The sequence below is a fragment of the Pseudorca crassidens genome, chromosome 17 (genome assembly GCF_039906515.1).
Source record: "Pseudorca crassidens isolate mPseCra1 chromosome 17, mPseCra1.hap1, whole genome shotgun sequence".
NCBI lineage: Eukaryota > Metazoa > Chordata > Mammalia > Artiodactyla > Delphinidae > Pseudorca > Pseudorca crassidens.
The window spans coordinates 77,186,202-77,198,928 of NC_090312.1; the positions used below are offsets into that span (position 1 = coordinate 77,186,202).

Consider the following 12,727-nt stretch of genomic DNA (forward strand, 5'->3'; position numbering starts at 1 on the left):
CTGATGACAGTTGTCCGGCAAAAGCCCAGACACCGACCAGTTCAGAGCAGAGCGAGGCAGGTGGCTCCTGGAGGGCTATCTTCGGAGAAAGAGAGAAAGAAAGTAATAGCTTACATGATGTTTTTGGCAAAGTGTAGAACAGTATAAGAGGTTTTACAGCACCCTTGCAGGGCTATAAAGAAGAAACAGTGATAAGGCCATTACAGAATTAAGCCAAAGCAAAGGAGGCAGAATCTATAAATGCTGCATGTGACATGAAGAGTAATTGTTACAACTCAGTAAAACCCAGATGTGAGTTTACCCAGATGTATGAAAGGTTTGTGACATGAGCTGAACTGCTAGATGGAGACGAGGGAAAAGAAGACATCAAATCGTTAACTTGTTCCCTTCCCTGACAGAAAATGAGAGATCAAGTCTAGAATTAATAAATCAAGAGATAGCAAAATATAAACAGATTACTTAGATAGAAGCAGGCAGATATGAGAAAACAATATTTAAAGGGATTAGTTGGGAGTTGGACTCTGGGGAAAACTTGAGTAAGGTACTGCTGCTTCCATTGTAAGACTTGTAGTAATATTTGACTTTTAAAAAAATGTGTGTGTCTTAATTGAATGAAGGGAAATAGTTAAGAATTAGTCTGCTCCTCTAAAAGCTTTCCGCAAGAAATCAGTGTTAGGAGAAGCCTTTAAAAATAGGACTTAATCTGATGTGGAAGAGAAAAGTGAGCCAGCCGTCCAAGCGGGGTGAGCAGAATATCTGGGAAAGGAGGAAATGGCCCCGAACTGGAGGGAGGGTGTGGGTTAAGGAGAGCTGGCGCACAGTTTGGGATTGATGAGGCTTGAAACCGGGAAGTCCATCTCTAGATGACTGAGCGCCAAATACAGCTGAGGTGTAACTGAGAGGCGAGTGCTGACGACGGGTTTACGAGGCCATGAGGCACTGTGAAAACAAGCGAATCTCTGTTTTCTAAAGCCTGTGTAGCCAGAAGAGGAAACGTGAATCAGAAGCTGTTGTCTTCTGGGCAACCAACTCAAATACTAACCCTATGAGTTTCTCTTTTCAGTTTCATGAAATGAATGAATTTAGGGTCAAGGAAGTAATAGGTCAAATGAAACCTTTAAAAATGTAGGCATGGCCCGGTCTGTGTAAGCCTTCAAGTTCCTGTTGGAATTTCCTAAAAAGCGGAATTTTTTGCCGAGTCAGACAACTAATAATGTTACTGTAGAGAAAGTGCATTTCTTCTTTCCTCCTCCTACCCCTCCCCCCCGTCCCCCCTCCCTTTCTCTCTCTCTCACGAGCACACACGTAATTAGGTTTGGTCTTTAATCCCCTGTAACCATGTGAATGTTTCACAGTGCAGTTCATTGGTTTGTGCTTGAAAATGCCATTTCCGGGTCCCATTCCAGGTTTCTCCCTGATGCCCGTAAAAGAGACCCTGCCCCGTCTTTCCAAAGCTGAAAAACACCCCAAGCAGAATCCTTACTTTAGTAGAAAAAATGTTTCTGTTGAACACGTAGGGGATCGTGATGGTTGTGACCTTTGTGTTTTTCATCATGTCACCAGGTAGAACGGGTGTGATCTGGTTAGCCCAGTTTTCCCCAGCTGTCAGCGTGCGCCCCCTTTGAGACACACCCAGTTCCCAGCCAGGGACACCTTGTTCCACCAGTATGTGTCCAGTGTGTGCCCTGTAAGTCACAGGAGACGGGGACCCACGGCCGCTCTGCTGCCCCAGAGGGGCGCAGGGCCCCGAGCCCACCGCAGCCTGACACCCTCCTCCCACAGGTGCCCTGGGGATAATCAGGGGGCACCGCAGAGCCGGTTCTGGTGCTAGATGGTGAGACCTTAGGCTCAGTCACCGGCCCAAGGTGACTGAGGGTGCTCTGTCATCCCTAAAGTGGAAAAGTCTCCACTGCACTCACAGTACAGACACTTCCAGTTGTCAAATTCCACGACAAACTACTGAACTCTAAAGAGGAAATGCTGAGTGGCTGTTTCATGATGAAAATAAATGTCCGTGCAGGGTCTGCTCAGCACTGAGCGTACTGAGCAGGTCGGTGGCACTGCCGCAAGAGTGTTTCCAGCTTGGGACTGACCGGGAGACCCTGCATCTGGTTGCTCCTTTCAGCCAGACTGTCCTCCAGCACCCCTGCGGCACGTATAACAGGGGCAAACAAGAAAGTTTTTTTAAAAAGTCATCACTATTCCCGGAAAAGTACCTCTGCAGCGACACTTCCCTGGGGGGACCCTGGGGAGAGGGGTGCGGAAGGGGGCAGGAACGACATTTCACTTGTAAAAGACAGCCTGCCCTTAAAGAAAATTTAAACATTTTATTTAGTGATGCAGTCACTTGAACATTTTCCCTAGGGCTCTGGGCCCTATTTTAGGAACAAAAGATCAGCTCTTTCCAAAGATGCCCCTAAAATCAGCTTTGAAAAGAAATGAAAGAAGCCACTAAAGTACTGGGAGGGCAGAGGGTGAGAGCCTGCCTGCCATATCAGGCACTGATAACCTCATTTGAGAAGTAATTTCAAGTGTTAGAGAGGTGATTCTCCCCTGTCTTTGTGGCAGTTTAACATGAATTAGACAGATTTATCTAACAACTTGAATAAGTTACAGTAGCTGCGGGGAGCGTTGGCAGTTTAGGTACATTTGGGGAGATGCATCTGGGGTGCATTCTCTTTCCATGATCTTGGGATTCTTGAGAAAACCGTGGTCTTCTCTCACTCTGGGGACCTGCCTAAGTGAGGGGTTTTGAGTATCTCTTAATTGCAATGCAGTCTTTGACTTACTATTTATGAATTACCTTCTTGGGATGAAATAATATTGAAATTGTTGCCAAACCAGATTCGTTTACCAGGTTCGCAGCAGCAAAGAAAGGATTTATTCACAGGCAGCCAAGGGAGGAGACGGGAGAACCAGTCTCAGATCTGCCTCCCTGAAGGCAAGGAGCTTGAGATATTTATGGGATAAAGAAGTAGGGTGATCTTAGGGGTGGGGAAAGGTGATTGGATGTAGGGAAAAGGTGAGGTAATCAGTGGTCTGCCCAAGGTGTTTCTAAGTTACACGCTTCTTCATGGAATGTATGTGTAAAAACGGAGGGACTTCCCTGGTGGTCCAGTGGTTAAGACTCCATGCTCCCGATGCAGAGGGCACAGGTTCGATCCCTGGTCGGGGAACTAAGATCCCACATGCTGCATGGCATGGCCTAGAAAAAAAATTTTTTTAATAAAGCAAAATAAATAGATAAAATAAAATAACAGTGGAGGCACTTAGCATGATCTGAGTGTGCAGGTTTTGGTCCTCGACATCAAACAGTCATTCATCAGACACCTATACAGGCCCAGTTTTAGGGTCAGTGGTCCCAACCAGCCTTAGCCAGCTGGAGCTTGAACTAGACACAGCTGACTCCAAGTGCCTAGAAAACAACTCAGGCAAATGTCTTATTGTTTAGGCTAACATGAAGCTTGGAGGGTATGCAATTTGCAAGAAAATAATTAAGGCGAGCGTGGGTAGTAAAGTAGGCTGCAAGCAGATATATAGCAAACTATAAGACAAACTCAAGAATTTCTGTTAGTCACCAAGTTTCTGTTAACCCAATGGGGCACAGTTTCAGGGTGGTTTTTTTAACTCTATGGGGCATGGTTTCAAGATTATTTGTGGACAGATGATCCACACTAGCAGAGAGCATGGTGATGGTAACAGCAGCTCCAGATTTTGACACAAATCAGTGGGTGGGTTTCATAGCAATATAAAATCAATTGGTGCAGCTACTGTGGAAGACAATATGGAGGGTCCTCAACAAGTGAAAAATAGAACTACCAAGTGACCCAGTAATCCCATTACTGGGTCGATATCCAGAGAAATGCAAATGTAATTCAAAGTAAAATACTTTGAGATATCTGCACTTTTGCGTTCATTGTACCCTTATCCACAATAACCAAGATATAGAAACAACCTAAGTGTCCATCAATGGATGAGTGGATAAGGAAGATGTAAGACACACACACACACACACACACACACACACACGCACGCACGCACAATGGAACACTATTCAGCCACAAGAAAAGAAATCCTGCCATTTGTGACTTGGACGGACCTTGAGGGCACCAAGTGAGATAAGCCAGACACAGGAAGACAAATACTGTGTGGTATTACTTACAATGTGGAATCTCAATTTAAAAAAAAAAGTAAGACTCATAGAAACAGAGAGTGGAAAAGTGGCTGGCAGGAGCTGGAGGCGAAGGAAGTAGGGAGAGGTTTGGGTAAAGGGTACAGACTTCCAGCTATACGATGGATAAGGTCTAAGGACCTGATGTATGACATTGAGACCGTAGTTGACAGCACCGTATTGTAAATTGAAATTTGCTAAGGGAATAGAAGTCAAATATTCTCACTCCCAAAATATCAAATAAATAAATATATGAGGCGATAAATGTGTTAATTAATCAGGTGGGGGGATTCGTTTCACAATGTATATGTATATCAAATTACCACGATCTACATTTTAAATATCTTACAATTTTATATGTTAATTAAGCCTCAAAGCTGAATTTTTTTAAAAAAGAAATGTCAATAGACTCAAAGTAACAAGGGGGAAAAAAGCAGTATAAAATCAGTATCTAATCTTAAAACCTACCGCTTGCCCTAGAATATTGGAATATACCTAATGTGGTCACACAGTGTCACAAGCGTTCCCGGGGTTTGGCTGAAGTTGGTACCATGTCTTCACACAAATCTCTGAGTGTATCTGTCTTTGGTGGAGTCCTCTGCTTGTGCCGTCTTCCTGGCTCCTTCTTGGTTTTCCTACGTTGAATTGTTAATTCATAAAGCACGTGTTGGTAAAAACACTTTACACCTTCTCTTGTGCTTTGCCCCACCTGTAATTGGTCATCCAGCCTTCTCTTGAATACTTCAAAAGATAGAGACCCCTGTTTTATTTTATTTTGTTTTATTATTATTTTTTTGCGGTACGCGGGCTTCTCACTGCTGTGGCCTCTCCCGTTGCGGAGCACAGGCTCCGGACGCGCAGGCTCAGCGGCCATGGCTCGCGGGCCCAGCCGCTCCGCGGCATGTGGGATCTTCCCGGACCGGGGCACGAACCACGTCCCCTGCATCGGCAGGCGGACTGTCAACCACCGCGCCACCAGGGAAGCCCGAGACCCCTGTTTTATAAGGCAACTCGGTCCATTTTCAGAGCACGCTAATTGTTGCTTCCATCTTTTGTATGTGTTTGTAACTCATCAGCTTTACTTCCTTGCTCTTGAGCCCCGATTCTCGTTGAAATCATCTGTTGTGTTCTTCGCTATCCGGGTACCCGTAGACTCCACGACCACATCCACTTCCCATGCAACGTAGAAACGTTTGAAATTACGAATGTTTCAAAATCCTGGTTTCTCTGTGTAACCTAGCCTCTTTCATGCCGCTTTCGTTCTTTTCTCCTGATAGTACTTCCCCCTAGGCTGCCACTCCTGATGCTTGCCCTGGCCTGCTGTCCCCCATGGCACCCACCCCTCTGCCATCTCCACTGCTCATCAGTATCGCTGTGCAGTGAGGGTTCCCAGGAGGAGAGCCTGTCCTCCTCCTCCCATGGGATCTACCCTCACCAGCCAGGCACTTACTGACAGAGCCTAAGGCACCCTCAAAGTGAGAAGTCAAAGAAATGTTTTTGTTTGGCTGAATTCTAAACACGAGGACATTTATTGGCTTTGTTTTGCTACTAATTTTATAACACATCACATGCTCCAATGGACACTTTTCCAATGTTCTTGAAAGTTTAATTAATATTTACCACGTTGAATGGCATCTTTATGAGGACCTCTGTTGGAGGTGGAATTAAGTCTGTGATTTGTATTCCAGTTTGGACGCTGGAGTGTCATGTGGGCTGTACGGCAGGGTCCTGATGTAATGATGCTCAACAAGATTAGTCCTCTCGGTTGGTTAGGGTCTGTGAAAAAACGACCTTTAGGCAGACGTGAAAACAAATGTTAGACGGAACTGCTCTCGGCGGTTCCTGGGAATTACTGAAACGTTTATGCTGCGAAGGCACTTGGTTCTGAAAACTAATTATTAGGTGGGTTTTTTTACACCCTTGACAAGAGGTCCTAGAGGAAATTGAAATAAGTAATCTAGATGAGAGGGAACATTTCATTACTTATTAATCAGACAAACAAAAAGCTGAACGTCACTATAAAGTGTTTAACCAGGCATATTTTCAGTCCAGTAAAACCAGAATCTTCCCTCTAGTCCTTAGAAAGAAACTGGAAGTTAATCCGAGATGAAGGCCTTGCAGTGATGGATAGAGCCCAGGGCCTGTTTCTGCCTGAAGATGAGAACCTGAGGGAAAAGGGTGACTGGAGCCAGTTTACACTGTGGCAGCAAGGTGAGCATGCTACTTCCAGATCATTCTCTGCAACCTGATGGGAAGGGGGGGCTTCTGCTGATACCTCCCAGAGCTAGGGTTCCCTGACTTAAAGGAAACTACCTGGGAAACCCAGATTATGAAAATCTATTTGTTGCTTCTTGAAACTATGTAGGAACACTCATCTGTGTGTGTGTGTGTGTGTGTGTGTGTGTGCGCATGTAAATATATGGGTGTGTATATGCATGTGTGTATTTGGATAAATATATATATATATGTTGTATTTTGATTTTCCTGGTCTTTCCTGTTAAATGATATGTTACAAAGAGTAACCCTACTGTACAGACGTAACTGAAGAGCCCACCGTGTGCTCATCGACGCCTTAGAAAGGAGCTTTCCTGAGCCTCTTTTGCTCCTGTACCTTGGAGACGATGTTGTGCAAAATATCACCGCGGTGAGAGCCGTTAGGGGTGATGACAAACCAGAGTGACAAGTCAATAATAACTAGTGTCTGAGCTCATCAAGAATAGGAAGAGGGCTTCCCTGGTGGCGCATTGGTTGAGAGTCCGCTTGCCGATGCAGGAGACGCGGGTTCGTGCCCCGGTCTGGGAAGATCCCACATGCCGCAGAGCAACTGGGCCCGTGAGCCATGGCCGCTGAGCCTGCGCGTCCGGAGCCTGTGCTCCGCAACGGGAGAGGCCACAACAGTGAGAGGCCCGCATACCGCAAAAAAAAAAAAAAAGAATAGGAAGAGGTTCACAGTCAACCTAATATTCCTTGAGCTGAACCCAGGCCCAGGTACACAGACAGGGCCTCAATCTGTGTGTGTCCAATGAGTTAATATATCAATCTGTCCTCAAAATGAGGAGCACTGAATTTTATCTTTAAAGCTCTCTCCAATTCTCTTCTGGAAAATTCAAGTTAACCTGGGTTAACGGTAGCTGAACAAAAGTAAATCTATTTTGAAGACTAAACAGCATGTGTCACACATCTTTAGCTGCAGAAAATAAATTGAGAGGATGATAAGCAGTTGGTTTATATCATGGGACGAATAGCACTGTTGTTTATGTCGGTATGCTTTCAGAATACTAAGATTTACACGTCAGAGAAAGAAGAACGACTTCAGTAATATTTTCAGGGAAATGTCCAACAGAAGAGACATCACATGATTTCAAGTGACTGTGTCAGCTTTTTGCCAGCAAGATTTTTTTAAGTAGAGCTGTGATAAGGTCAATATGTGAACAACGTGCTAATTTTGTCTATTGGCATCTCACTAAATGAGTCAATTCTGTTGGCCGTAAGCATTCACCAGTTCATCTGATGGCTCCGTTCCATCAACATCCTCATGCTTCATGGCTTCCTACACTAAGTCTTCAGAATAGTATGCATCCTGGCAGTAATTTCCGGAAACCATAGTCTCTGCTAAAAGCACATGCTTTAATAAGGTTGAAATATGCAAAGCATTATGGGGCATAGAAAAGTGTTAAGAAAGGAAATAAATAATGGAGACAGTTTCATTGGGGGCAACATTTTGACTTTTAAGGTTTTTGTGTATTTAAAAAATTTTTTTAATGGTAGCACAGTACATATAACTTAAAATTTACCACCTTACCTGTTTTCAAGTGTACATTCAGTGGGGTCATGTATATTCATATTTTCATGCAACCAATCTCTAGAACTGAGTTTCATCTTGCAAAACTCAAACTCTGTACCCATTAACAACACTCCCCACTGCCCTCCCCCAGCCGTTGGCAACCACCGTTGCACCTTCTGTTTCTATGAATTTACTACTTCAGACACTTCATAGAAGTGGAATCATACAATATTTGTTAACTTATACATTTTCATATAGTTTGATTATACCTGATTTTCCATGAATTAGAGTAATTTCTTAAAATATTATTTACTTCCTTGAGCTTTGTTAAATTCTTCTTCCCACTGAATGGAATTTGCATGTTCCTTTTTTTTCCCTCTCTCCTTAAGTTTGACAAAGTGATCTAGTATGTTCTTTAAAAACCTCAAATTATATCTCACCTTATTTTGAATTTTTTCTAATTCCTGCTTTTATATTTTTCTTCCTCCTCATGTTCTTTTTGTTGTTTATTTTATCCGTTTTTTCTAAACTTTTCAATCAGAACTTCTTAGTAAGTTTATTTTCATTCTTTCATCTTCATTAATAAAAGCATTTAAGGCTATGGACTGATCTCTAGATTTAGCTTTGGATACTTTCCTTAAGCTATAACTTATATTTTCACTTGTATTATTCCCCCCAGAAACGACTTCATTTTTATCTCAATTCCCATTTCGATTCAAAATAATTTAGAAGTGTGTGTCTGTGTTTTATAAGTATCTGTTTTCCAATCAGTTGCAGTCAATTAAATAGAAATTAATTTCTGGTTTTATTTTATGATCATAAAATAATACAACTCCCATAGTTGCTCTTTCAAGAAGTTTTATTAAGGTTCTTGGTGGTCTTTTGTTTGTGGTTCCAGGCTTCTGTGAGAAACCCAGTAACTGTTTTCTGGAAACAAATTTCACAGTTTAAAGAATTTTGAAGGCAGCTAGTATTGTAGCTTGCATAGAAGCAGGGTGGCACCCCTGAAGGCAGATGCCCTGTTGGCCTGGAGACAGAGGGGAGGGAATCCTGCAGCAGGAGGGGTCAGGAAGGTGAGGGGAGGGAGATGGCGGGGTCGTTTCTTAGCCACACTGAGAGCTCAGATTCAGACAGGAGGCCCATGAGGATCTGACTTGTGAAGACTTAGAGGTTGTCTAGCCTAGTTAGGCAAGGATGCTCCTGGAATCTTGAAGGCCTTGAAGCTATGGCTGCAAGCTTCATTTCTATCCATATGTAAGTGGGAATCATGGAAGTTCTCTAAGTAACCCAACCATTTCTGAAGTATATTTATTCCTTTTTAAATGATCAACGTTTTTGAGTTGGAGAAAAAAAAAAAGACCGAATCAACAAATATACATAACTAATTTTTCCCCACAGATGTTTTCAGATTGCTGTATGAATGTTACAGAACATCTGTTTTGCTCATTTATTGTTTCAACGATGAACGCTAAAACATAGTGTTAACAAGTATGCCACACATGCACAGTCACGCTTTCTTCCAGAGCCCATGGGAGATGGTGCTAACCCATCCCAGTAGCCTTTCTGGATGAGCTCAAGCTGAACCTCTGAATCCTGCTCAACACAGTGTTCTAGGTAGCCACTGTCAACTGATCAGAGTTGTCATGCAAGATGAACCTATTGTCATCCCAGCAGTAAAGCCTTGAAACTTCAGAGAGATACAACCCAGAACCTTTAAAGATCTCACCTCCATGATATCCCTCATAAAGTGTATTCTTCACATGTAGATGAAATATTCAGTTGGTTCTTTCAGATTTGCATCAGCAGTTAGATCTCTTTCTGGGGCTGTTTTTCCCAAAGAAACAAAGTTTATCACTTCTTGAAAGTTACTTTAAACTGTGTGAGAAATAATAAATTACAAACAAAACCACACTGAGTTCAGCTGCTGGGCAGTTTTCTCCTCTGCAGAATGGTTTGTTCTGCACAGTTATGTTCAAATCCAAGACGTGACATAGTGAAAATCATGCTTTAAAGCATAGCCTTTGGAGACCGAGGATCCCGAGTTGGGGTCCTGGCTGCACCACTTGTTAGTGTGTGATGTGGGCTTGTTCCTGACTCTCTGAGCCTCAGATTCCTCAGCTGAAAAATGACGATGAAAATAGTGCCTCGACTGCCTGCCGATGCAGAGGACAGGGATTCGTGCCCCGGTCTGGGAAGATCCCAGATGCCGCGGAGCGGCTGGGACCGTGAGCCATGGCCGCTGAGCCTGCGCGTCCGGAGCCTTTGCTCCGCAACGGGAGAGGCCACAGCAGTGAGAGGCCCGCGTACCGCAAAAAAAAAAAAAGAAAAAAAGAAAAGAAAATAGTGCCTCGAGTATGGGGTTGTTACCAGGATCAGTGAGCAAAGGTCTGACATACAGAAAAATGATAGCGATTCTAGTTTTTAATACATAATAAGCATACATTATGTAACAGTAATGGAGACATCCTTAGGTCGCCGTTAAGAACATGGACTCTGGGTCCAGTTGGACTGGAATTCCCGCTCTGCCACTTACCGCGTGACCTCTCCGTGCCTCGCTTCCTCTTGTATAAAATACGATTCTAATAGTGTCCCCCTCCCTGGTGTGTAGGCATCAGGTGAGTGGTCCCTGGCCCGTGCTGAGCACCATGGAAGTGTAGTTGCGTTCCTAAACCCTCCCAATCACGTGTGAATAGTTAAAACTACCAACGGCAATCCACGAATGATAAGATTCCCCTACAGAGAACCTGTGTTTACAGACTAGAAAAGATTTATGTGGCTAAATGGCTAGAGATGTTCTCTAATTCACTCCTCACCAAGTGGCAATCCTAGTGACCCAATCTGTTAGGTTCCCCATCTATTAGCTCTCATTCGGGTAAGACACACGTGTTCTCCAAGTGACACGTGCTCAGCCCTCACCACCGTGCCCGTGGGAAATCCAGACACCTCTAGCCGCTCCTCAAGGCCCCAGGCCTCACCTAGCTGCTGCCTGAACACACAGAACCCACAACTGGTACTACCGCTAAGTCATCCCCAGATCCTGCATTTGGGACGGCATGGGAAGCTAGGGCTTGAACATTCTTTATGATGTCGTATACAAGAATCTATTGGTGCAAACTGACATTATCATTAAACTCATATTCAATTAGTAACTAAAAACAGCAACTACCATTTTCCTCAAGAGACAGATTACTTAGGAAAAACAAATATAGAAGTATTTTTCTAAAATATCAAGGTCCATTTGATTGAGGACGCTGCCGGTAAGATACATTCCTTGTTAACTCTCATTTTATTCTCAGTATATAATTATCTTAGGACACAACTAACATTAATTAAATAAAGTTGAACTCAGCTTAGATGTGTCAGTACCTTGTAGGAATCCTGAACAGGGAATTACAATGTCTCTACCTTTTAAAAAAAACCCATTGTTTTCCTCGTCCGTGAGAGCAAATGATGCTGTACCTTCCTAAGCACATCTTTCTTAAGAAACAGTGATTTTGTCGATGGTGAAGGAATTTGCCTAGTCCAGCGTGCTTTAGACTATGTCCCAAAATCTGTGTTCTTGACCAGGCCCTCAGAGAAACCCTCATCTCTCAGAGACCTCTCCCCTCGTCACTGAAATCCTATTCTTATCAGCGTATAAAGGATGACCTGTACATTGGAAAATACATTAAATTTCAATGAAAACTGATGTGTGGGTTAGTAGAATATAGTCCTAGAAAATGCACTTTTAGGTCAGAAGTGTAACATAAGCCATTTTCCTTCCTTGGGGGCTGGGGGGTGGATGAGTTTCCTGTGGCTGCTATAACAATGACCATAAATGTCGTGGCTTAAGATAACTCAGATGTTTTACGTTTACAGTTCTGGGTCTCACTGAGCTAAAGTCAAAGTGTCATCAAGGCTGCATTCATTTTAGAGGCCGCCCACATTCCTTGGCTGTGGTCCCCTTCCATCTTTGGAGCCCGCAGTAGCCACTCAAGTCTTTCTCATCCTGTAGCACTCTGGCACTGACTCCCTCTTCTACATTTAGACCCTGTGATTACACTGGGCCCATCCAGTTCATCTACGATAATCTCCTTCTTTAAAGGTCAGCTGATTAGTAATCTCCACGTCACCTGCAACCTTAATTTTCCCTTGCCACGTAACATAACCTATTCACGAGTTCCTGGGCTTAGGATGTGGTCTTCTTTAGGAGGGAGCCATTGTTCTGCCTGCCACAGGGGGAAAAATACGTATTCGACACGCGCCTTGCCCGTTAGACACCCTTAGTCAAGTACGGTAGTCCAAGGCTGGGTGCAGAGCTCTGGTCCTTGCTGTGCCCGTCAGTGTTTGTTGGAACAGGACACTGTCTTCTTGTGTTTACTCGGCCTTCTCATTCTTACAGTAAGGAGGACAATATAGATTGTGTGTGGTCAAAACGGGATGAGTTAAAGCTTTACTGTGATTTGTTTCTAACAGTGGTTTTATCATTTATTGTTCTAGGAAGGAAAAATGAAAATGCCTGTAAAGGAGCTCGTAAAACCTGTGCTTTACTAGATAAATTCCCCGAGACGACAGGATGCCGAAGAGGACAGGTACCAAGAATGTTTTCTGTGCTGGGAGGAGCACAGTCAGTTATTAGGGGAATAAATGGGAATGCTCATGTTTACAAAGAAACGGTTATTTCCTTTGACCCACTGAATGCCTCTTTTTTCACTTGCTTTTTAATAAAACATAATGTCATGCCCTCGACGGCAGCACTGAGGGTGGAAAATGTTCAGCGTTTATAGCTTTGT

At 43.6% G+C, this 12,727-nt stretch overlaps 1 protein-coding gene across 10 annotated transcripts in view; it reads left to right on the forward strand.

Annotated features, from left to right (window-relative positions):
• Window positions 1-12,727, forward strand: part of ASPH (aspartate beta-hydroxylase) — a 217,937-nt gene that overhangs the window by 180,967 nt on the left and 24,243 nt on the right. For all 10 annotated transcript variants that reach the window (XM_067712240.1, XM_067712242.1, XM_067712238.1 and 7 more), the window contains 2 exons: window positions 6,247-6,382; window positions 12,435-12,526. In XM_067712240.1, the coding sequence (XP_067568341.1) occupies window positions 6,247-6,382; window positions 12,435-12,526 (228 nt within the window). The remainder of the gene's footprint in view (window positions 1-6,246; window positions 6,383-12,434; window positions 12,527-12,727) is intronic.